This window comes from Anopheles ziemanni, chromosome 2, assembly GCF_943734765.1.
Source record: "Anopheles ziemanni chromosome 2, idAnoZiCoDA_A2_x.2, whole genome shotgun sequence".
In the NCBI taxonomy this organism is placed as follows: domain Eukaryota; kingdom Metazoa; phylum Arthropoda; class Insecta; order Diptera; family Culicidae; genus Anopheles; species Anopheles ziemanni.
Genome location: NC_080705.1, coordinates 22,286,664 through 22,313,573, shown reverse-complemented (window position 1 = coordinate 22,313,573; position 26,910 = coordinate 22,286,664). Strand labels below are relative to the sequence as shown.

Here is a 26,910-nt window from a genome sequence, read left to right as displayed (position 1 = left end):
AAAAAAAGGAGCGAAACGGCTTTGGCAGAAAGAGGGGGGGAAACTATGTTCGGAAAACGCGCAGCATCGATTTGTAACCGAAACCCCCCGAAATCCGGCCCATCCGCCGGAAAACTCGATCGTTTGATTTGTGTTATGTCTTCCTTTCACCGCTGCAAGTCGCGGGAAAACATGAGATCGTTTCCTGCGCAAGATGGGAATATTCTTCGGCCGGGTTGGGGGGGAGGAAGGAATTTCCCCGAGCATCAGTGACACAGGGTGGGGGGAGGAGAGATCAGTAGGAAAATGTACATGCTTGACGAGAGCGGACCGTGTCGACGAAAGACGGGTTTTCGATCCGTAATTACTTGCTCCATTGCGCGAATTCGATGCATCTCAGATTTCAGTGAGCAAATGCTCGTTTCGGTGCGCCTGTGTGTGTGTGTAGGGGGGAAATTAAGAGATAGAGGATGTGTGTTTTTTTTGTTCTGTTTTTTTGGGAGGAAGGAGGTTCGCAATCACTCGATTGCAATTTTTCGTCAGTCTATCAGTCTATCGTATCGTTTTCATCCACTCGGTTGTGCGCATCCGGATTCGGGGTGATCGTGCCATCGGGTTGCTGTTAAAGTAAATATCTTTTGAAAGTAACATTTTAAAGGTGGAAAAAGTCATGAAAACATACCACACAGTGTGGTGCTTTCGTCCTCTCGGTTTATAAAAACCGTACTATGTTATGCCAAATGAAATGATCACACCGAAGTGAATCATTGTGCGGTCGATCGATTCGCAATGGTTCGATCTCTATTATGTAATGAAATACGCATACGTTTGAAATGTGATCTGTGTTGTTTTGCCTTGAAATGCATTGATGGTGATCGGTGATAAACTATATCAACTGCAAAGCGTCGCAGCAACGGGTCGGGAAAGGAAGTTGCAATAGAACAGTCGTGATAAATCGCAACAAAGAATTTACAACCGTCGTCATCATCATGATCAACACGATGGAGTCGTTTTCGTTGCGTCTACCGTAAGTATTGGTCCGCGGTGTTTGTGTGTGTGCGATGCACTATCACCATCAGGGCGAAATGAAAAGATCTTGTGTGCAAAACCTTACGATCATGTTTCGTCCTGTGAGAGAATCGCGAAAATAGCATATGTGAGAGAGTGTGTTTCTTTTTTTGTGTGGGGTTTGTGTTGTGTGTGTGTTTGCGTATTCTATTGTCGATTGACCCGAAATCGCCCGTCTGCCAAATTGTCTTCGCCGAAATGGGTGGATCTTAATCTCTCGAGTCAATCGTAGGGCGGGCTTCATGTCAGGTGAAAGGAATGTTTTAAGACTGCCATAGGAATGAATGTGACGCTTTACTTTTCTCTTCTCTTATATTTATCAGGTAGGATTAGTTCTATTTCTACTTGTTTTGATAATGCTCTTATGATAATGTCTCTTTTAGTTGCAGTTGCATGTTTTCTTAAAGTTTTCAAATGCAGGCTTTTGCCTTAAGAGTCTTTTAAGTCTCGCTATCACTAAAGGAAATTAAAGGTTGACACATGCACAATAGTTCTCTATGTTCATTGAATTATTTTCGTTTTTTCTTTCCCTTCGTGGAAAACAAAACCAACAAACGCTACGATAACGACTTTCCCGACGAACCGTCTTGTAGGTAGAGAGGAGAGAGAGTTACACACTTTATGTTCAGCACCGAGAAGTGTTTTTGAGAAGTTGAGTACAAAAACTGCTTGGTCGACCGCTAATTTTATCGCACGTGAATCGCGCCGTGCGGACATTTTTGTTTTAGTTTTTCCCACCGTTGCAGAGCGTGTGTTGCCTTCTTCTGTCACATTGTTTTTTTTTCTTTTTCGGTTTTCCACTTGGCTTGGATCTAGACCGACCGCGTTCGGTGTGTCGTCTCTCTGGCTAGCGATGTCGGGGTAGCGCGAAAAAGAGCTTCCTACCCCGAGGGCAGCAGGAATTGGTTGGATGTGTTCCGAGAATTTTTCCACGCACCTGCCCGGGAACGGGTTTCCCCTCTGTCGGTTTTCGCCGAAATGTCCTTCGTGGTTGTGAACTGTGCGCGGCCATTAATTAGACCGGGTTGTTTGGTTTGGAAACTGAACATTATTCGTGCAAATTTAAGTTGCGTCGAAATGTTTATGCTTCGCTTTGGGGTTGCGCTTTTCTTCCGTTTGATTAATTTATCAAAGGCACGTTCGGTTCCCCTTTGTTTCCCCAGTGTTGCAAAACAGGACAACACTCCTTTGGTTATTTTGATATATGCGTACCGTACGATGCAACCCCGATAACGACAGCGAAGAGATTCCCCCTCCCCATTTCGCCCAAAGGAAACATTTCGCCCTTCCATTCATCACTAATCACCTCCCTCCAGTGTGGGGTAGGGAAAAGTGGTGGAAGCGGGAATGAAGGGGTGGGGGGGGGGATCTGTTCGATGGGTTGTCGTACGCCACCGCCACCGTAATAACATTGGCAGTAAATATCAGGAAGTAGCGGGAAAAAATGGCGGCAAGCACCAATCAAGAGTTTCTAATTGCAGCACACGACTCACAATCATGCGATGACGCTGGCACTATTATACGCACACACACACACATACACAAGTGCAGCAGTGCAACAGTGCAGTTTGTAACGAATGAGTCAAGGATAACTCGCGCCAACTCCAGGATAGGGGAGTTTGTGGGGGGTAAAAAAGGGTGGAAATCCAGTGCAGGAAAAATGGTTGGAAAAGGTGTGCCACACTCAACGGCTGTAGGGTAGTTAGCGGGTTTTTCCTCCGATCGAAATCGACAGTGTGGTGAAGGACGTCCGATTTGGAGGTCGCTGACGTGTGTGTGTTTTATTATTATCGGTGTAGTGAATCAAATGTTGCACGGGAAAATTACTCGATATCAAATGGAAACAAATGGAAAATGCATATTTCTATTAAGCTGTGAATTTGTAACCTTTAACTATTTGGAAACTAAAAATCATTTCAATTGAATGTTGAAACAAAACTGGAAACAAATATCCGATGTCATTGGTTTAGCAAATATTGTTGCAATAATATAACTAAACTAGCTTGACGCCTCGGCGATGCTCGGTGAAGAAGAGGTTGAGAAAAGGGTCATGGTTTTCACTCTTTACTTGAGAGTTATGTTTTAATTCAATAGTTACAATAACGACGTATTTAAAATGGTTGATATTTCATCGATTTCCCCGTGATGTATATACCCTGTTGTATAACTTTGGTGGATACACCTTGACAAATGTCGCTGTCATTGAATTACAATAGTGGCTGGCAATGCTTTCATATTTTGTGATTCCATATTTTTATGATGTTTTGTTTATGTTAGTAAAACTGAGTTTCAATTATAATATTTAGAAAATTTAAAAAAGTGATCAAAAATCTTCAACAACATCAACACAAAGCTCCATACAAAGAAAAAAACTAAAATATATAATCGATTAATAATTTTTTTGAACCGGATTCTTTAATCTTCTTCCCTCAACACAACGCTAGTAGGACTATCGTTTTTACCTAATCAAAGTGGATAAATGCTTCATTCTAACGAGCCTGAGAACCGCCATCTCCGTTTGACGACCTTATCCATCTTTCCGGTGCTCTTTCCACCGCCCCCCTCCCCCTCACCTCATCTCGCCGGAATCATTCGCAAACGTCAATCGCCATCCAATTATCATACCGAGCATAGTCCGTGCCGTATCCAAACCGTTGCGCGTGTGTCCGGCTCGGTTGCTGCACTTTTAACTCGCACACCGCACAATCTCAACGCTACTTGCTGTCTTGATGATGATGACGATGATGACGATGAGCCGTGTCCAGGAGCCGAGAAGAAGGAGTAGAACAAATTGGAACGACATATATAAAAGCGAGCGGCACGCGCTAACGCAGCGGAAAAACCTTCACGCCGGAGACATTATGCTGATGGACGTGTGTGTGTATGTTCGGTGGGGAGAGAAGGTGGAGGTGACTAGAAAACGGTGTACTTAAAAACGATTCCTTATTTTCTCGTGCAAGTTGGTTGCAAATGGATACGTCACTCCGTCAACGAGCTGGAGGGCGGCAATGTTGTGCTTCGGTCCGGCGAAAAGGATTAGAAACCGAAACCGTTAGCATTCGTTTTGCGGAGGGAAAAGGCAGGAGTGACTAGCTCGTTCGTTTGTGTGTTTTGCAGCTCTAACGACCCATGGAATGGGGTTTTTCTTGCACCGCTTGGGTGACTTAACCGTGGTCATTTACTTCTTTCGTGTCAAATGCTTCTTTTTTGTACACTTTATTGCTATAATTTGTATTAGAATATAAATGCTTTCTGTTCGTCAGATTATCACCTACACATGTCCTTCTCGTTGCTCCGCTTCTATTCATGTGAATATCTTTTTTCACTTTATATTCCCCAGTTTTGCACGCTCCCATTTTCACTCAATAAACGCTTTACTTACTTTGGCCATAACTTTTTTTATTGGGCTCATCAGTTTTATGTGCCAAATCGGTACTGCTCGGGTAGCCTTTGGCAAACACAAACACACACACACACGCGCTTGAGAGATGAACTCCTGTCCGCCATTTCAGACTCTGCTCTGACTTCATCCGCTGCAAGCTGCAGTGTTTGACAGATGAAGAAATGTCCATCTTGGTGGCGGTCCATCATCCACATACTATTCCTGGTGGCGGTTGGTTGCGCTTTACCAAATGTGCATCCAAACACACGAGACCAGCGTACGGGCTCAAGTCCCCATAAACGACGCTGACGATGATGATGATGTTGGCGATGGAGCCATTTCCTTTAAGTGCTTTATAAATATATTAAGCCTTGACTTGTGTTTGGCCTGCATAGAAGCGGGGGGGGAGGGCGGAGGTTGACGGATCGAAGTCCAGCGGGAAAAAAGAAAACGACGGGGGGATGTTGATGATGATGACGATGGGAAGATGTGATGGGGTGGGTGCACTAGAAATGGCCATTGCTAGTCGTTCGCTTCTTTGAACAGCACTCGAGAGTCGAGGTAAAGGGAAAGGTGGCGTGGCTTATGGCCTGTAGGTGGATCGGTTTTTGCGACTAACGATCCATTTGCTGAAGGGAGGTGCAAGGGTTGGTGCACCGTTGGGTTACCTTTAAATTTATCCAATCCAATCTCGTTTCATATGTCAAATGGACGAAGCGGAAGAACATATTTCTTCGAACTGAACTGCAATCCACATTCCGTCCGGCGTTCGCCAACTTAATTTCCCTCGCTTTCGGGGACAATTGGCTGGGAGATTTGTTGGGGAAAATATGGAGCAAATTGGCTTATCGAGCGATCGGGCGTTCCCGTTAAACCATTCCAGCGGAAGGTGGCTGATCTTGCACTCGTAAGACATTCGATCTTATCGGCGAAGGGTCTTGTTTTCTTTTCTTTTGCCCACAACCGAACAACGCCACGGAACAATTTGTCGAAGGTGACCGAGATTTGGACCGCCGTCGGTCCTGGCGTCGGCAGGGAAATGGCCGTGGCCCCTACTCTCTTCGTACGAGAGATGTTTATTTTATTCCGCCAGTATGAGCCTAACGCCCATGTTTTCCCTCCCTCCTCCGTCAGGTTCGCCCGTTTGGGAGAAAGGAAAATATCGCTCAAAGGGAAGGGTACTATCAAAAAGGGGTGGGGAAAGCGGGCCTGATCGTTTGGTATGTTTGTGTACTTGATACATTTATCGATCGGTTAAAAGGTACGATCGGCAAGAAGGTAGCGGCGATCGGGGCTCGAAGAAAAAAGAGAAAATTGAGCTGAGAGAAATAAAACCGGCATTCGATCGCGCTGAAGTGTTGTCGCCGGTTTGTCGGCGCTTCGGTCGCGTGTCCTCCGTCCCCCCGACCCCTCTCGATCTCGATCCTTCGAGACGCTTGCACTGCCTCCTTCATTTTCCTTCAGCCTGATTATCGGGTAACTGTGTTATGATGATCGCGTTCCGTTATTGGTTCCCGAGCGCGTGCTCGCGCGCACATTTATGATGGCGCTTGGATAGAAATAGTCACCCCGGTAAAGGGGCATACACTACTGCAACGAGAGCGATGTGCCGGAGGCTTCCGAGCAGCATAAACCGGCAACGGCAGCATCTCCGCGACCAGCACCTGATTTGTCGCGGCGCGTTTGCCGTCGGACACGATCGCCTATCATTTTCCACGGTTGATTACTGTTCACCCTCCCGTTCCGCTACCTGCCACGCGACCATGAGATAAACACGAAAAGACGGTGAAGGTGAGCATTCGATCCCTAATGTGCCCATTTGTCGTGCATTTACGCGAACACGATAAAACCAAGCGGGCTTCACACGCCATGATTCGCATGGATGGATGGATGTACGATCGATCGGTTTTGCAGATGTAATTTAAAACATATTTAAAATTTATCAAGATTTCGGCAGACGTGCTATTTTATGAATTACAGGGCGTTCCCAGCTTATCTTCCTTCGTTGGAAAATTTGGAAGGGAATTATTACGACTCCCAAATGATTATAATTTTGAGCAGCAAATGAACATAAATAAATGACCCTTTTTCTAGAACGAGATTTATCTAATCCATATTTAAGAGAATATAATGTTTAAAAACAATACAATTAATAAAAAAGAAAAGGATAAATAGAAGAAAATCAAAGTACGATACGAATAAGTTATTTGCAACAAACTTCGTATTGTTATAAATGATTCTGCATATTAGTGTTTATGACTTATTCGCATACAAAATTGGTATTTACGTCTCAATTCGTTGTATAAATCATTATTCTTTATTTTTTCTCATTTTAACTATTCTATATTAACAAAATGTTCTGATATAACTAAAAATGTACCGCATAATGATCTTTGTGACGTAGATCATACACTTTACAAGTATGGCACATTTTTTACATGTCCTTTTGCCACTTATCATATAGTTTTCCATTTTTTCAATTAATTTTCTAAGTTTAGCTCGACCTACTATCTCACCTTGTAAGTTTTGATCATAATGGTAATAATGTAGTGTTGACGATAAGAGGTCGAGATCTGCTTTTCTTTGAATTTTTTTTCAAATTTCTGCTATTGGGATTGTATGGTTTGTTTTTTTCTTTTGAAGTATATTTTTATTATGGATTGTTCTAAATAAATGGTTATAAATTTTAATACACGTGACCTACTAATACAACAACAAATATTGATTGAAGTACAGTGCTACCGTTGTTTGATTGTTAATTATCAAATTAATGATTATGAAAAAGTAACCGGATAGGAACTGTTTTACGTTTTTACTTTAATGTAAATTAAAGATCGATCGCATAAGTTGGTATGATATAAATAAAATTCACCCTGCAACAACGTTTTGAAGGCGTTTGGTTATTATCTCACGCTATCATCTGAGAGGAACAGACGGGGAGCAAATTGTAGACCTTAGAAATAATTTTCGATGGAGAAGAAATTCCCGCTACGAGCCACCTCAGGACAACAGGTTCTCCTCGCGGAAGGTGGCTGTTTTATGGTCAAAACAAGTAGCAATGTACCCTCCCCTCCGCCCGGGAAGGAACTGCATCGATCGATCATTTAATGTTCCATTTTTGCATCGTCGCAGCGGACGTGCCCGCGTGCAGCTATTTTGTGGCCGAGAAAGGCGACCCGATCCCCCGGCGGATCGGACGGGCGAGCGTGAGTAAATGAGGCTGACGCTCTACCTTCCCGCTTGGCGCCACTCGAGTTGGACCGTTTATCAAGTGGAGTCAATTTGTTCCCCAGATTAGGCTTTCGGAGCCCAAACGGTCGGGAAAGTCCGAGGCCGCCTTATCGGGAGTACCTTTCTTTCTGCCGCTATACGTGCCCGTGTGATGTAGAATTGTAGGAAGAGAAGAGTGTGCTTCATGTGTAAAGGATATCATTAAAAAAGATGTCGCGACGGACGCTCCGTTCGCAGCGCGATTCCAGTGTCACGTAGGAGTTAATTTGCTCTTTTTGTCTTCAAGAACACGACGTTGACCGAACAAGCGACAACTTTCTGGTTGGCCCGTGGTTCGGATGGTGGATGTGTTCTGCATTTACACACTACCCTTTCGCGGGCTTTCACTTCCCGGGTCGTTTATTCGACTGGCATGAGGTACCACTGTCAACTTTGAAATAATTTAATTTGATTTGTTGCACAAGAAATAAAATAAACATTTATTACCTTTCCGTTTGATCGATGGGCTTCACAGGATGCACCATTTTTTTGTTGTTTGGGTTCTTGTGATGTTCCCACCATCAACTCCCTCCCCCCGACAGCTGTTAATAAAGCGACGTGCTCGTGCATGCACTTTTCAGTCCCAATATCATTGACCTCATCTGTCTCCATCGTGTATAGGTTTATGCACTCGCGTGCATCATCATCGTCATCATCGTCGGCAGCATCGTCGCAAGCGCCATGCGCCTAGCACTGTTTTGCTCTCCGTGCGCATAATGTTCCGTTGTTGATGTTGATGTCCACGCTTTCCGCGGCCGTGTGTGTCGCCAGACCACCGCCTTCTTCACCCGTCGTTGCGCCAGGTGGTGGTGTTGGTGGTCAGTGGTTAGCATAACTCGTTGCGATCGTTCTCGCTCGCGCTCGGTCCACTTTTTCGCCTTCGACGACAACATTCGTCATTTGGGGTCCGCGAAAGTGCGTCGGAAAAACGGTACGGGTCAGAAAAGTCTCCCGCCGGGGCGGAGGGGGGAGGGAAACCGGGATCGTTTATGCGCTCGCACACCCCACACCCGATTCGTCCGGCGCGATGTGTGCAGTCGGCCCTCGGTTGTCGTCTGCGGCGCGCGTTCCGTGATTTATGCGATTTTTGTCGCAAAAAGGTGTACGAGCTGCAGCGCCGCGACCCGGTCACTTTTATCCATACAGGGAGGATTTGGGCGAGCAGAGATGTGTATGGGTCGTAACGAATCAACGTCATCTCCTCGTCGCCGGCGGGGTATGTTCATGTTTTGATGTTTTGTTACTCACTATGGGATGAAAGCTACGGTTATGGTGAATCAATGTCTGTGTTTTACCTTTAGTTTATTTTTGTTTTCCATCTATTTTAGACACTACCGCAATCGTGATAAGTTGGCGCAACGAAACATATCATAGAGACTTGTACACAATTCCTTTTTGTGGTTTCAACTAGTGATGGGTATTGGTTCAATTCGGAGTGAGTGCGTTGGAATAGGGTGTCAGTTCATTAATCCACTCAGTATGATTTGGCTCAGACACAAAGAATTATTCGATTCAGTGAGAATGAATTGGCTCATAAATCTGAATGATTCTTTATGTTTTAGAGATTCATGAATCTTTTAATGAGATATTCATGAGATTCAACGGACGAAAATTGATGAGCAAAAAATGGGATGAAGGACCACTTTTTTTTTGGTCGCATGACCCACGCCAATTAAAGAATCATGGAGATTCGTGAGAGATCTATCAAAAACTCATGAAGACTCATTAAGGTTTCTAAAGATTCATTGACATTTCCAGATTCAAATTCCGCAAGATTCATTAATCCATCTGAATGAATATTAGGTGAAAGATTCATATCACTACTACTCAGCATGCTTTGGTTCCCTCAAAGTGATTTAATATAGTGATTTCATTCTCACTGAGCCAAACCATAAATGAGCCAAAATAAATCATCTTGGTGCATTGCATCGATTCACTCATTGCGATGAATTGACTCACTCACTTACTCAGTTTGCACTTCACTAGTTTCAACTAGTGATAGGAAGAGTAACTCGTCTGTAAAAGATTTGAACCTGGTTTGTTTGTAAATTGTCATAATGATTCGATTAATACGTGAGTTGAACAGAATCTCAAACTGTAATTTACTCGATTCACAAAATTATAAACGATTAAATAAAAAATCCAAAAAAGGGTAAAAATTTAATTAAATTCAACATCCTTCATGACCTATAAATCTCTGTGGCGACTAATAACTTGTTTTCCATGTGTGTTCTAATCTTTTGTTTGCTTAATTATGATTCACTCTTGTTTCTGACATTTTTGCATTTTTATAGCGTTGCAAAATTGTTTGTGAGAATTGAAATCGATTAATTTACTATACTACTCATTCACTCATATTTAGTTCACACATCACTAGCTTCAACCAGTCATTGAAATTGTTCTAAGCCACGTGGAACGGATCAGGCCTCATCTTTCCTGCTTTCCCACCTAAATAGAAGGTGCAACTGTGGGAGATAACCGACATGAAAGACTTGCAGACACAAAAAAAACCTAAGATCCATCAAAAGAAGGCTGGCCAAGCACAACATTAAAGGCCTATTTGCTACCCACGGCACGATGCGAGTGCGATAAAAGGCTCCCGTTCGGGCTGCTCAATCACGTTTCGATCGGTTCGAATTATTGTTGCACTTACCAGATTCCATATTTTGCTCGCCCCGTACCACAAGACCACTCAGCCTTCGGGAGCCGTTCTTAAGTTTCCGATTGCTCCCGCGGGGGATTCTTGCACGACGGAAAGCAAACCAAAGAAGAAAAAAAAAACGAGATGAGAAAATGTGGTTTAAACTAGGAACGAAAAGGCAACCATAATAATCGCGGCAACAATTTGGCGCCCGTTTTCTGTGTGTTTTTGTTTTGTTTGTTGCGGTTACTTTTGCGATCAGGCCTTTAGATGATTCCCCCTTTGGGTTTCCCGGCTCATGGAAGAAGTTGCGCAAACTTCTATTAAGTGCGATGTAATCGATCATGGGTTAAAGATAAAGCTGTATGGAGGAATAATTGAGGTATCTTGCCGTTTATTTTTTTTCCCCGGTTCCAATCTGTGGGAGTAGCTCGGAAAGGAGATTTGGATGTGGCGAGGGCCAGGTCGATCGTGTCTTAAAAGCGATTTGAAAGTGGGAAGAAATTTGTTTTCCTGACATCGATCCAACCGTGCCGTAGTGTGCAGTTTATGTGTTGCAGTCTTGCAGCCAACCTAGGTTGTATTTGGACCGCTGGATTATTATTGTTGTTGGTGCCGCCGATTCGAAGAGCTTCTTCCCACGCAGCAGTCAATACACAAACAAGCCCGGCGGAGTGCGCGCAGCATAAGATAAACAGCGAGGCGGACACTTCGACGCCCCTACCCATGCTCGCATTGGGGTTCTTTGAGTTTCGACCAACAATATCTAGGTGGAAATACGCCCTTCGCGATGAGGTTGTGAACATGCAAAGCATCGCTGAGTTGTAAAATATTTAGCCAAAGGTGCACCGTTGGCAGAATTCATGTGGTTGATGATACACATTTTGAGCTCGCGCGGCAGATATGTTGAGGCGTGTTCGATGCATGGAAAACAGCCCGCACTTAAATGATGTCCATCGGCAAATGTTTGCCGGAAGCGTATCGAGAGTGGCGCCGGACACAGCTATGTTTGCGTACTCCATGCCATAGCCCTTGCACTTTTCTTTCCATTCGACTTTTTCTAACTGCAAATAATAATACACAATTATTCCTTGGCAGAGTATATTTCCACGCAGAGTATAACTCCAAATTTCTTGGACAATTTTGAACGTAGGCCCAACAAATCCAGAATAGAATTGAAGGGGGACAATATACAACCCAACAAATTAGATCCAAACTTTAATTGACCATTTCTGTTTAGTTTTTTAGCAATTAAATAATCAAAAACCAACTACGGAAATTATGAATATCATCATACTTAGCTTGAAACTCGCCAAAATGAGGCTTTATCAGTACTGGGGTGATCTCGTTTCACATCAACCAGGGATTATAATTCACTCACTACCACCTTTTTGACGAATTCTGACATGGATTATCTTGTTTGGACCTTATTTGATGGAGTTTACTCCATCACTACCACATACTTTAAGTTTCCGGCTGCGATGATAATTAACCAGGTTATTTTGAAATAAACGTGAACATCAAAACTGTATTTTATAAAGCTTTCAAAATGAATGTGTAAACAGCAGGGGTTGAAAAAAGGACTTCATTTTGATATATTTTAGCTTTTGTTTTTGTATGGAGATTTCTATACACCAAAAACTTGACCAAACCTGCACCTTCTTTGCTGAACTTTTTCTTTTCTTTTTTTTCATTAAGTTTAAGCACTGCAGATTTTATTGAAGGTTTGTTTGACCACTGTTTTTTTTTAAATAAAATCATCCAAATTTTACAATTCAAACTCAGGTTTACTCACATAAACAGAACAAACATGTACACATTCAACACTTCTTGACAAAAAACAGTTTATCTTAGAAAACCCCAAAATCGGTATTTGTGTCGCAAAAACCAAAGATTGTATTCAACTTTCGATGTTTTTTTACATCAAACAATAATCGTCTGTGGCTACTTTAGGGGTTTCGTTGACATTAACCTAAATTTAGACTCATATACGATTCTAAAAAAAATACTCTCAATCCGCGTATGTACGTTTTGCGGGCCGCTACTGTAATCCGATGTCGAGGTGCATATATCAAAGGTAATGCAGCAAGGTTTATACAGCAAGGGTAAATCGATAAAAATAACGTTTTAAATCAGTGATGTCAAACTCGTTTCACCTTGCGGGCCGCATTTCCTCCCAAAATTGGTTCGCGGGCCGCATTTTCTCCCAAAATAGGCTCGCGGGCCAAACCATATAATTGATTGGAGTGATGAAAATATGTTCTTATCAAAGTGGTTTTATCTTAACAGTCAATCATGTTTTACATTTTCACATTTTTTCATATTATATTACTTCTTATAAAATTTACAAATTTTGAGTAAAAGAGAGGGTTTGTTCCTCAATCGTTTTCCAAATTTTAACGAATTCAAATCAAGTTTATTGAAATATATGTTGCAGTACAACACTATTGTGTATTTTGTTAATGATTTTAGAAAAGTAAAGGTATATAATTACAATACCTAACTTATTGCTCCGCATTTGTTATTTTGTTTGGAATGGTCTTGTAGTTCATCACGTTTGTTTTCTATAAACACTATTTATCCACTTGTCTAGAAAAATCTGTGTAAAACCTTTGCTGCAAAATTGCATATCACTTTCTTATTGAAATTGTTTAAATTGACATTCGTTCAGTTCTCTTGCAATTCGCAGTTCGTGAAAAAATTTACATTAAATATTTTGGTATTTGCTATAAGCCAATACTCAAGGATCCAAACTTTCGATGTAATGTTTCAAAGGCGTCGCGGGCCGCATGTGGCCCGCGGGCCGCATGTTTGACATCCCTGTTTTAAATGTTCCATAATTGAAACTAACAAACTTCATACAACGGAAAACAATGTCCAAAATTAGAGGAGTGGTTCCCACAATGTTTTTTTTTCGAAAAATGTGAAAGCATAACTTTTGGAAAAGTGTAAAACATAACTCTCCAGTAAAGAGTAAAAGCACTCCACCAAAGCGAGTAAATTATAAAGGCAATTGCATGTTTTGCATGAAGATGCTAAAGTATTACGATCTCCTAACAAATTCTTTAAATTTTTAGAGATTTCACCAAGCACGAAGCTCACTAAGGATTCCAAGATTTGCGAGTCGTTCGAGATTGATCTTGCACAACTTGTGCGCCTCAGAGGGTACAACGTGACCACAATCGAACGCGCCAATTAGACGACACAAACCGCTGTCAGTCGTGCGTATGCCGCATGTTTTCTCGTTGTTGAACACGATGAGATGCATCCTACGAAGTCCCCCTTTGCCCATTGGCGCCACCCGATGGAAAACTTCCACAGGATCCTAAGCACCGGGGAGACGGAAAAAGAACGGATGATTGACTTGATCGGGTAGTGTGTGTTTGACGAGCTTTTGGCTGCTCCATGCTGGCCGCCCTTGATGCGCACCCGTAAACACGCGTGTAAAGTCGCGCGCGCACTTCCCGTTACGTGGCCTGAGGATATTTTCCTCCGGCGAAAGAAACGCAGCCGAGCCGGAGGGTGATCCCCAGGGCAAGGAGTAAACCTAGATCACCACCACCACGACCACCTCCACCCCGCCTGGAAAGGAGATTCGAGGAGGCGCTTTGGCGCGATCTGTCTCGTGTTTTTCCTTTTTTCCCCCGGTTTTTTTAAATATAACTCTCCAACGGCGAGATGTGATCGATCGTGTACGCCTCGTCGATCGGGTTAACCCGCCCGGGCAGGCCCGCGCTCGATCGAGGAAAAGCTTGTTTGGGTGGTGGAATGGCAGAGCAGGAGGCAGAGAGCCCAACGGGAGGAGTGCGCGATGCGGGGTAGAGTCCGAACATGAGCGGCATGACGAAGTTCGTTCGTTCGCCCGTTCTTTCGCGGCGTCAGTGGGTTGGTTGAGGACGAGAAAAGGGGGAGGGAATGAAACGATGGCGGCGGTGTACACACATCTTAAACCCGTCGCTGCGGCCTTTTCTCCGGGCCCCGGGGACCTGGCGCGCGCTTAACGCCAATCAGTTCTCGATTCGATCGCGTCGCGTGAACGTCGCTGTTGCTTGCGTTGCTTCTGCCTTTCCGCGATGTTTCGCCTTTGATGGTTCTCAAAGTCAGCGGTCAGTTTGTTTGCGATTGCCGTGTGTTTGAACCTCTCTCTTCGAGTGACATATCATTCCGTCGAGGTCGGGAAATACCCAACTCCAAACCACAAAGACACGATGAAAACGTGATTATGTGCGTAATGGATGGGATTTTGTAGCTCGATCAAGCAGGAAGCTCGTTTATATGTGTGTGTTTTTTTTACCGAAAGATCATCAAAAGTGTAATCATTTACGGTTATATTGTTTTGCGTTGAAAACTGAAAGTATTATCGATGAGAATATGATTGACTTTTGTGTTTTACTGCGTGAAGAATTTCATAACAATATTCGAAGAAGTTTGGTGTAAATTTTAGCTCAAAACTCAAAACAAACTACTCACAGAAAATCGAGAATCGTTCGATCAGTTGCGTAATTGCTTAACGGGACTAAAAAAAAAAGGAAAAACAAGACGTCACGCTCCAATATGACTATTTGTGATTGCAAACCAATAGCATTCCCTCGCTCGAGTGATCTAAATGGGGTAAATCGAAGAAAAACGCGCACTATTGGAGCACGCTACGCTGTATCTAGATACCACAAACCAGTGATGATGACGTTGACGACGACGACGATGATGATGATGATGATGATTGTGTCGATCGTTGAAGAATGAACCTTTTTTTTCCACCCTCCGTTCGAATTCGATATTCTTTGTAGAGAAAGATGGATCAAACCAACTAGCGGGAGGAGCGTGGGAAGGGGTCGGGAAGGGGTGGAATGTGTTGTTGTGTGTGGCGCCAGTGCGCGGCCGTCGCCGTCGGTCGTGGTTTGCGCGCGCGGTATCGATCATCAATGTTTGATTCCGATTGCCCACACTCCTTTCCCCCAAACCGTGCTTCTTCACTCTCTTCGCCATTCGGGAAACGTGATTTAGAACAGATTCAATTCTCGTTCTCATACGGGGGGATGCTTTTTTTTCTTTCTTTCTTACCCTCTCTGTTAAGTTGTGTTACCGTCGGTTGTTGCGTTTCGAAAACGCCGAACAAGAACAAGAAAGATGAAAGCGGGAGAAAGGAGCGATAGAGAAATCGGCTACACCACGGTTGGCGTCTTCGTGTTCTGCGCGACGGGCTCAACGTTCGGAATATATATATTTGTTTATTTTGTATCGTATAAACGCGCGCAAAGCAACAACATAACGCGCACACACACACCCACTCACTCATTACCCCTTCTTTCGCCCAACGTCGGTGAAGGAACTGCTGACTCCCGGATGGAAAAGGATTTGTTTATTTTGATTGCCTCCGCTATTGACATTAGATACCAACACCTTCGGTTGATGACGAAACCGGGGAGGAAAAGTGCATAAAACAACCGTGCTGGCGAACCGAAGAAGTGTCAAACGGTGGACAGAAAAAGGTAGCCTTTTTTTTTGGTTGATGATTTTGATTAGGAAAGAACATCAACATTTAATCGAAAACGAAGATGATTTTTGTCCCGAAGAAACTCGCGCTTTCTTGCGTTGGTGTCAGCGACCCTCGCGCGGGGGACAAGTTTTCCCCCATCGATCGATCTCAATTTCGCGTTGCTTCATCGATATTTGTCCAGTATTTTTTTTCCCTTCAGGTTGCGAGTGCAATTTTTCAGTCGCCAAATTTGCTTAGAAGAACTCGCGAAGAAATCACAAATTTCCGCTATCGTTCGATCATGTTTGACGCTGCACACCGCGGGGTGGTGATAAATGGCCGGTCAACTGGTAGGGTTCGGTGTGTCCTATTTCTAAGCAACCCTCCGTTAAATAGGAAATAAAAAAGAAAACGACTTTGCGCACAATAAATCATTCATTCTTTCGTCCATCGCTTCGAGGCGTGGAAACCGCGAAATCGCGTTCATTATCACGGCTTTGGCAAGATCGAATTGCAGTTGTTGCTGGTTGGTGGTGTTTTGGGTGTGTGTGTATGTGTTTTTTTTAAATTGTTGGCTCATCTGTCGATCACTTTCCAACGGACGGGGATGGGACGATCGCTCCGTGCACTGGCGCCAGCGTACTGATAATGTTTCCGGTAGCATCCGTTTCCATCGGTTGCCTTTGGTAGAAATTAACCATTCGAACTAGCCCACGGGTAGTGCTGGTTTGGTTTGGATTCAATTTGAAAGTACACCAATTGCTTGCCCCATCAAAGATGTTCCGAATGGTCAGTTTTATTGCCCGCGTGCGAGATAACTTGAGCGGTTTCTCGATCCCGAGGCGCACCAATTTGCTCTAACATTTAAACAAAACTAATAGCTCGAATAAGCGCTGATAATCTGCGCTTGTGATGTACTCACAAGAAAGGGGTTGTGCTTTCGGTGAGGTTTTTTTGTTATTGTTGGTGGCTGACCTAGTTGATTAATTTCATGGCGAAAATGTGTCCCCGTTTCCTTGCTTGCCTGCTCTTCCGGAGCCATCCCTCCCCTCCGATAACCTTTGACATAATAAAAATTTGTTTTTGTTTTGCAATTACGAAATGTCTACGCGTCTGTTGTTAGGTGGTGGTTAAAAGCCTCTAGCCCAAGAAGGAGCTACCGGTTACCGGCCGATAAGGTTTGGCGTTTGTTTTGTCAAATAGTTTATTACCGGGCACCGCGCGGTAATGCGGTCAATCACTTCTGCACGAGATACGGCCCCAAGGGGGGTTTTTCCCTCCCCTCAGGTTTTTTTTTGTTTTTCACGTGCCGCATGTAAATTTTTGGGGTGCCCAAAATGTTGGCCTTTATCGTTGACCTCGAAAAAAGTAGAAATAAAATAATACGGTTTAAACTATCCGATGTCGATGGGGAACGAATGAAGCGATAAAGTTTATTCGTTCTCCATAGCACCCCGAGGAGAAGGAGGTGGAGGAGAAGGTTCATGAGCGTCAGATAGAGCAACCCTCAAAAACAAAAGCCAAAGAAAAAAAAAACACCAACCGTTCAGTTATGGCCGAGAAGTTTATGAGCCGAACTTGAATCTCCGATTTCCGGTTCGAACCAAACCGGCACGCGGCGATCAAAACATGTCATTTTATATCTTTATCGTCATATGTTAGCAGTTTGATAGCATCAATTTGCTCTCACCACGTCCGTCCCGACCATTTCGCGTGATGTGATGGGATTTTCTGCTTGGTCGGACGGTTCTGGTTTGGGGTTTTTTATTTTTTACTTTTTGCGAGTCCTTGGAATGCCTCGGGTTAGCAGCAAACTTTAGATTCTCATGTCTTTCACCATGTGCTGTGCTGCCTTGTCTGATGATTGCATAATTTTCCATTCCGAATGCCGCTTCACCTTTTCCCATTTATCCCATCCTCTTGGGAGGAGGGTGTGTGTAACTGGGTCGAGCGAGCGAAGTCTCCTGCTTTGCTGCGAATTATTAGGAAATCCCTAGCGCTAAGTCGAAACAGATGGCACAATTTACAGCTTATCCCGCCTTAGTCTCCGCTGAAAGTTTCCACTCCGGGTCGGAGAGCAGTTTTTGCCTGGCAGCCTGCCAGCTAATGGATGGAAATTATACGACCAATAAATAATATCGACGATTTAATTCTATCATTCAACCGGTCGCCTTTGGCCCTGTGTGTTTTTTCTCCTTTTCGGGGGAGAGAGTTTTGCATACGGATAACAATCTATTCTTGCACATCGGTCGTTTTGCTGCGGGAAATGCCGTTGCTTTCCCGTTGGAGCAACTTTCTTCTCGTGCGATGCAGAGCAAGGGTGAATTTTTTTTTCTCTGCCACCAATCCTAACCAATCGATTAAACATACAAGCTCTCGTGTTCGCTCGTGCTTGCAAAAAAGAAATATGATCACGGAAGCTGAAGGTTTAAGGTGTTACTTTTTTAAGCATGATAGAATACCGCTGGCAAATGGTGTTGAATTCCACTTTAATGCAGCTACCGGTCTTCGGGTAACCTCGCCACCAACACATTATCGTCGTCATTGGGCTTACCATCATCATCATCATCGGCATCAACAACATCATGGTCGTCAGTTTTCCTCAAACGTGTATTTGCATCATCCTCCCCCTTCGTGCGCACTACTTCTGGAGCGAAGTGAAATCCAATTATCGTGATGCTTCTTCGTACGATTTTCCAAAAGCGATTAGCGAGGAGGAAAACCACCATTGGATTCGATGATAAAACTTCTAAAAGAAGAGAGCTGAATATCGGTGCGGGCTAGGAAATATTTCTTCGGGCGTGAAGAGATGAAATATGTTGCCACATAAGTCCGCATGAACGGAAAGTGGCTGCCAAGGTGTTAGAAGGTGATGATAATTGTGCGAATCCAAACAGTCTCTAACCCGTTCTCATCTCTACCTTTTTCATCTATTCATGTGGCGATCAGGTTTGTTGAGTGTGTTTGTGTGTGTGTATGTGCGATGAAAAGTAAAGTAAATTGAAAATGTGTTTCCTCGCTAATGGACTGCCGTAATCCTGAAACGTTGAACATTAATAATTGTGTATTTTATGCTACCGATTGATTTGATCGAAACTTAAAAAAAGAGAACTTAACCAGTTGAATGCTGAATGTGGGTTCCTTGTAGGAAGAGTTGGATGAAACAAGTGTTTTGATTTGTTATTTGTGAATATTACCACCTTTCCATTCGTTGTGAAGATCGCGACCTCATTTACCAGTTTCAATGCTGCATTCACTGGATTATAACACACCGCCCGCGGCAGAGATGGCGAATTACGGAAACGGTTAGTTTGGTATTTCTTCTGGCTGATTAAATGACGATTAAAATGTTATTCTCATTTGGATTGTAAACAAAATTACGAATTAAAGTGTAAAACTACAGCTACGTAAGGAAAAGGTTGCGCTTCTTTTATGATCAATTTTTTCGTGAATTTTATTTATTGCTATTTTAATTAGGTTTACAGTTTTTCAATACACATTGGTAAAGTGATGTGACATTGCGCATCGTCCGCTTTAAGATTTTTTAAATTCAAATTTATAATTGCAGTCGTTCTTCGTCCAAACGCTTCGTGATGCATTTCTTCTCCAACAAACTGCATTGAACTCTCAGCACGTTGAACGTTTTTGTTGCAGTTCAGATGCATATTCCTGCATGTTTGTGCGATGCAGAAAAAAGGCGTATGCACTATCCCCCGCCTTTCTCATCCCCCGACTCGTCGGCCCCAAACGGAACCCTCTCGGTATATGTTAATATTTATAGTGCAGTTTGTTTTAGATATTTGCCCGTGGCAGTGGCCAAATAAAAATAATACTGCCTCCAAAGCAAATGCAAACGAAAATCATAAAACAAACACGTGTGTGTGTGTGTGTACGTGGGGGGAACATGAGCGTGGGGTTTTGTTGGTCCGATTCGACGATATATTCCCTTTTTTTTTTGCCTCAACGGTTTGTTGTTTATGTTGGGTTTGCTGAAAAGAATAAATTGTGCCAATGTGGTGGGGTTTTCCATGTCGCGTTTTGCACGTTTATTTTATGTTCCTTTTTTGTGTGTGGTAAACTGCCAATGAAGCTAACGTTAAATATGAGATAAACATTTGATAGCGTTGATTTTGCAGTGCAAGCATGTTTTAGATGCTTGGGTAGAAGTTGTGATTTTTATTTCGAAATATGTCTAATATATGAATTGTACAAATGTGCTTCACTAAAAATTAGAAATAATCCTTGTTAGACTGCGTTACACTGTGTTGTTCATACGATCAAAGATGAGAACGATAAGCTTCCAGTTCGTACCGCTTCCCGGTCGACAAACTAAGTTTATCGCCATTGCATCTTACCGAAATGTATCGCAAATGATTTACGTGCCAGCTTAGTGTGCAACTCACCCCCCTCCCCGTTTAGTCTTGCGAGTGAGTGCATCTGGATTGTGTTTTATTGCTACCGATCTCCGATTAGCAGCCCCGAACAAAGTGCGCTTTAATCCGCGTCCGCGCGGGGCAATAAACATGAATTAATGGTTGTACTTCGCGGCGCGATCGCTTGAGCCTCCATTAGCGAAACGCCGTAAACACGCCCGGGTTCCGTACACCTGTTTTGGTTGTGTTTGCACTTGCGCCCGCTGTCAGTCCTCAGAGGTCTGGTGCGTTCGATCAGGTTGTCGGGTCGGGTGATATTTTACTACCACTTCTCACGCCTAGGAAAAAAGATGTCGTGATTGCCAACTTCTGCATTTCTCCCGGGGGGAGGGTGTTGGAGTACTTTGCTAAAAGCATTTATTTGTCCCCTGCTTTAAGTTTCTAACATTCACAAACACGAGCTGAGGTTGTATGCAGACTAACGGAAAACGGTTGATCGCAGCAAGTGAAGTGATCGATGATAGAAATGAATGTAAAAATCGAACGGACTTAAAAATTGTTCTGATCTCTAAATATCCTTTACGTAAGCAGACATGGACGGGACACGCGAAAAACTTCGGTTGGCCCCACGCTAAAAAGGAGTGTCGCCTGATTACCGGCTCGACGCTCAGTTATTAGTGTAATAAATTGTTTAATCGCCACGTAACGTGACAACACGAAATGCAATTAGAGTAAAAGCGCATGTGCTCACAGCTTAGCCAACTAACCTCCAGTTTCAAGATAGAATTAATCCCTTCCCCCCAACGACCATGCGAGAGTGTTGTGGACAAAGTTGTCACCAAGAAATCTGGTGCCGCAATTAGATCGTCGTGATCTTGAAATCGGTTCACCTCGAATTGCTACGCTAATTACGCCCTATTGGTAACTGTTTAATAACCGCGCTGTTTAAAGGAGCAATCAAGGGGCGCGCTTTAGCTGCACATTATTTCTTCTCGATTCGATATCAAGAACTGATGGCTTTCGAAGGTGTGGACTGGTGGTGGAGTTGTCCTTCATCGCCTTCACAAAACTATGTTAGATGGGGAGGGCTGGTTTTTATTCCGCCTAATTTCGCCGGTTTCGCCTGAACTTACTCCCCAATTATGCGATGGCCTTAGATAAGCTTTGGTACGAAACAAACCGATTAGAAAACCGCAAACGGCACAAGCAAACGTCTCGGTAGAGAAGATGGGGAGTTACTTTGGGGAAAAGGGGGGAAATAAGAAGGCGGGAATGCATTCGAAAACACACCTTCGTTCGATTGAAGAAAGCAGCATTACCCAAACACATCACCCCCCAGACCGCATGTGGTTCCAGCCGCGCGTGTGATAAGATAAATAATGGGTTGCTTTCTTTGCCTTGGGCAGCAGCAGCGTTTTGTTGTTGCGTAATTGAACCGGCGACCCAATTTTTGTTTGACGATTTTTTTTCGCTTCCATCCGTTTGTTTGGTTCACCGGGACAGGACGCGAAGGAAGGTGGCAGATGCGAGACCCGGCTCTCACTGCATGCAGCATGATTGATACGACGCGTGGTGGTGAAGTCTGTCAATAGGTGGAGTATTTAAAAAAAAACCTTCCCCATCCACTGTTTTTGATCGTCTTCCCCGTTGCAGAACAAGGGAAGGGTTGAGTTTGGTAGTGACGTAGGGTTTTCTGGAAGGTCAATGGCGCGCTGAAAGTGTTCTCAATGACACGGTCTCATTAGATATCGAAATTGGTCTTGAAAGACGTTGAAATTGTATCATTTATGATTCATGTTTCGTTTTTTCGCATATATCCGTAAATAAGCTGTTGTGTTTACAGACGTTGCCATTCAATGTTGTCTCAAAAGTAGGACATATTTTCTCTAATAAGCAACACGTGTCTAATGCATCCCGTTCTGACAAAGTGTCCCTGTTAATTGTCTCTAAGGCCACCAACTTGGTCTCGCAGTCGTACATTTGTGTCCCGTAGTATTTAGTCTGCTTTTATTTCTAGGGTAATAAATAAGTTTGTTGTGGTTTTTATTGATGTTAAACAGTTAAGTAATGATTTATAACTAAGTTTTGTATAGTTATATGTAGTTTTTCAATCGAGTTTCTTGAACAATTCGGAAATATAAATGGGCTAACATATTTTTTCAATTTTTGGACTGTATCAAGTTTACCTTTTGTTAATGATTTTGTGTCACTCTTTTGTGCACCACTTATCGAATTTATAAGTGTTGTGCCTTACGAATCTTTTGGCGAGATTCATTCATATGAATCTTTCACCTAAGATTCATTTAGATGGATTCATGTATCTTTTAGGATTCGAATCTTCAAACGTTCCAATGAATGTTTCGAAATCTTAATGCATCTTTATGACTCTTTCATGAATCTTTCACGAATCTCCATGATTCTTTCATTGGCGTGGACCATGCGACAAAAAAAAAGGGTCCCCATACCCATTTTTGGCTCATCACTTTTCATCAGTTGAAGAATCTTTGGGATTCATAAATTTATCTTTAAAAGATTCATGAATCCCTATAACCCAAAGAATCGTTCAGATTCATGAATTAGAATCTGAATTACACAACTGCAGTGTAAATCTCAGTGCAAGAATGTTTAAATTCATTTTAAAAATCAAATGTTTAGAGAGGTATGAAATTATATTCTTGGGACAAAAGTTCATGCCCAAGATACAAATCTTAATACCCTATTTCAAGTATGCGTTAGAGAAAAAACTAATCGGCAACGGCGTTTAAATCTTCCCTATTCAATGAATGATCTCCACTTCAATCCATGCTATCGTATCAGTTCATAAATATCACTTTTACCAACAGGGAAGTGCATTCCGCTTCCTTTCAATCGTGATTGCACAACTCGCTTGCTTCCCATGCACAATTAAAGCCTCCACGAACGATCGGCATGATTATGTACCTCAGCATCAGCGAGCTCGTCGGTTTGCGAATTCCCTGTCAAACACAATAACATCCGAGATCGCTCAGCCGCGCCGGCCGGGAACTTGTATTGCTCCTTGCCACTCGCATCAAACGTCCCACGCAAACGGGAGCGATTTGTTTGTTTTCAATTAGTTTTCATAATCAAGCAAACAAAACCCAAAGCAGCGCCATCCTTCCGAGCGCCCCGGGTCGGCCGGTGCCAGCTGCGGCCAGGGTACTGCATTTGACTGCAAATCATGGATGGTGCGTCGGCCTGTATCAAACCATGCCCATCAACAGCAGTTGCAGCATCATCGTTAGGTGCTGCACACGCGGAGGATGTGTGCATTTCAACCCATACGGATTGGCTGGCGGCCTTTGGTGTGGGGCCTTTGGACCGGATGGAACGCCGCTCCGGCCGGTGCTCTTTATGTATGTTTGAGGCAGCACCAGTCAATGAATGGGCCGACGGAAAGGAACTTACGCGATTATCGCATCCCGCGGATGGATGTTTTTGTTTGGATTGTGTGCGCGCCCAAGGGTTAAGCGAAAGACCCTAATCAGTGCAATGTTTTCGCTACTTGCATTCGCAACGCGCCCAAGACGTCGTTTCTGGGGTGGGGAAGGGAGGGATGGTTGCATGCTTATCTTGACGGATGCAATTTTCGCCACGACCTTACGCGAGTTTATCGACAGTTTGAATGCTGTGCCGGGCTGACGGGGATGTTTTGACAGGTCCCGCAACGAGAGCAACGCGTTAATTAGTGATGAACGGCCTTGCAACTTGAGCCGACGGGGATTATTCATTCTTCTTTCATGAACATTTCCTCTGTACCAAGTTGAATGAATTTCAATGGCGGTCGTTTTACATACCGACGAAAATCGTACTTACCACATCTTGTTGCTTTTATCATCTTCCAGATTACTACTTCACAATGGACACCGACGATGTGGAATCCTCGAGCAGTAGCACGATGTCGAGCCTGAACAGTCTGTTTTCGTTCACCAGCCCGGCGGTGAAGAAGCTGCTCGGCTGGAAGCAGGGCGATGAGGAGGAAAAATGGGCCGAGAAGGCGGTCGACAGTCTGGTGAAGAAGCTCAAGAAGCGAAAGGGCGCGATCGAGGAGCTGGAACGGGCCCTCTCCTGCCCGGGGCAGCCCTCCAAGTGTGTCACCATACCGCGTTCGCTCGATGGTCGTCTGCAGGTAATCAGTTTGGGGAACGGAATGAATGTTTTGAATGTTTAGTTGACGTATTTTTTCCGTTGTTGTTGTTGTTGTAGGTATCACACAGAAAGGGACTGCCGCACGTGATCTACTGCCGTGTGTGGCGCTGGCCCGACCTTCAAAGCCACCACGAGCTGAAACCGATCGAAACGTGCCAGTATCCGTTCAGCGCCAAACAGAAGGAGGTTTGCATCAACCCGTACCACTATAAGCGCGTGGAGAGCCCGGTGTTGCCGCCGGTGCTGGTTCCGCGCCACTCCGAGTTTGCCCCCGGCCACTCGTTGCTGCCATTCCATCAGATGAACGAACCGAACATGCCGCACAACGTGAACTACTCGAACACGGGCTTCAATAACTCTCACATGGGCAGTGGCGGTGGTGGAGGGGGTGGTGGCGGTGCCGGAGGAAACGGCGGAGGTGGAAATGGAGCTGGTGGTGGTGGAGGCGGCGGTGGTGGTGGTGGTCCTAATTCGCCCATCTCGTCCCACATGGGCCCGAACAGTCCGATGTCGTCCGTTTCGAGTCCCGGACCGATCAATTCCAATCCTCAGAGTCCGTATGGGGCACTACCGGAAACGCCCCCGCCAGCCTACAGCCCGCCGGAGGAGGGTAACACGGTCGGTGGAGCGCAGGATGGAAATCAGATGGACACGAACCAGATGCACGGGGAGGTGGCACCGGTCAGCTATCAGGAACCGCCGTACTGGGCCAGTATAGCATACTACGAGCTCAACTGTCGCGTCGGCGAGGTATTCCACTGCACCAACACGTCCATCATCGTGGATGGCTTTACAAATCCCTCGAACAATTCCGACCGCTTCTGCCTTGGGCAGCTGAGCAACGTCAATCGGAACAGTACGATCGAGAACACGCGGCGCCACATCGGCAAGGGTGTGCACCTGTACTACGTCGGTGGCGAGGTGTACGCGGAGTGTCTGTCCGACTCGGCCATCTTCGTGCAGAGCCGCAACTGCAATCACCACCACGGGTTCCATCCGAGCACGGTGTGCAAGATCCCGCCCGGCTGCTCGCTGAAGATCTTCAACAATCAGGAGTTTGCGCAGCTGCTCTCGCAATCGGTCAACCACGGGTTCGAGGCGGTCTACGAGCTGACGAAGATGTGCACGATACGCATGAGCTTCGTGAAGGGCTGGGGAGCCGAGTATCACCGACAGGACGTCACCTCCACGCCGTGCTGGATCGAGATTCACCTGCACGGTCCGCTCCAGTGGCTCGACAAGGTGCTGATGCAGATGGGCTCGCCACACAATGCCATCAGCTCGGTGTCGTAAACAAAGCATGGGGCGCACATGCGGAGCTCGATCTTCCGGACCCGCCCGGGTGGATGGCGAGTTTGCTCTAGATGCTTGCTAAATGCTCGAAGAAAAGTCAGCAAAACAAAGGATATCATTGACAAGAGGTGTCTGTGCGAAGAGAAATTCGTTCTATCTTAGACGGCACACGATTGCAGAAATCATTTCGTACATTATCATACTAAAACTAGCTGCTAGTAATGTCCGAGGTCCTTGTAGTAGTCCTAGGCGAGCAATACAAAAACAAAGCGTACAGATTTCAATCAAACGCAAAGCAAATCCACTCTCCGAGGTCCGAGCGAACCTGGAGAAGTTTCGTTCTTGTTTTTCGTCGAAACACCGTTGGAACGCTGCAGCAATTGCATTAACCGGTGTGGTGTGTGCGTGTGTGTGTGTGTGTACGTGTGTGTGTGTGTGTGTGTGTGTACGTATTCGTATTGTTCGTAAAAGCGTCCCAAGCGACAAGCGAGCGTGTCAAGCAGACAATTTCATTTAGCTCCGCTCTAAACGGCGCTAGAAAGCTACTGTGTAGGTAAGGAAAGTTAGGTAAGGTTCTCGCGCGAGCATAAGTTTTGTTTTGTTTTAGCTCATTTCGATATTTTACGGTTCGGTTTCGACAATCATCGCAGCTTCGGAGCGGCGTTGTACTGAAGGACGTACGCAGTTTTAAAGATTTACGTTTTAAGGGCGCAGACATACATTTTACCGCTATCTTTCGTGTACGTGTGCACACCTCTATAGTTGAACATGTTTAGACCAGTGGGAGGATGATCTAAATTTAAGGTTGAGTATAAAATGCCATTTCCATTGGTACGGTTTTGGAAAAGAAGCGAAACAGATTTCATTTGCTTGATCAACCGTAGTAGGATTAAATGCAACTCACGATATGGCTGAAAGTAAGACGGAGAGCAACAGTGTTCACTGTGCCGATCGATAGTGGACACGGAGGATGATCCAAAAATTCAGAAAGTGCTTCGCAGTACCTGTGGGGTCTGATTATCCCAATGCAAAACTGGACACAACACATGTCAAAATGTATGTTATGCAGAAAAAAGCAGTACGACGATGATCAAAATGAACTCAATGTAGGGTGATCCTCGTTCGCTTGCCGGGGGTTTCTCGCGAACAAATGCACGATAGTCGATGGTATATGTTTTAAATTCGACTCAAAGTCCCCTCCCCACCCCCCCAGCGCAGGTACGGGCGCACAGTGGATATCTTTGTTTTTCCCTGCTAACGA

General features: G+C 44.4%; 1 protein-coding gene across 1 annotated transcript in view; it reads left to right on the top strand.

The window, feature by feature from the left end:
* Positions 1-25,675, top strand: part of LOC131282516 (protein mothers against dpp) — a 32,152-nt gene extending 6,477 nt beyond the window's left edge. The window contains exons 2-4 of the mRNA XM_058312001.1: positions 24,053-24,336; positions 24,414-24,733; positions 24,866-25,675. Of these exons, the coding sequence (XP_058167984.1) occupies positions 24,067-24,336; positions 24,414-24,733; positions 24,866-25,649 (1,374 nt within the window). The 5' untranslated portion in view covers positions 24,053-24,066 and the 3' untranslated portion in view covers positions 25,650-25,675. The remainder of the gene's footprint in view (positions 1-24,052; positions 24,337-24,413; positions 24,734-24,865) is intronic.
* The last annotated feature ends 1,235 nt before the right edge of the window (positions 25,676-26,910 follow it).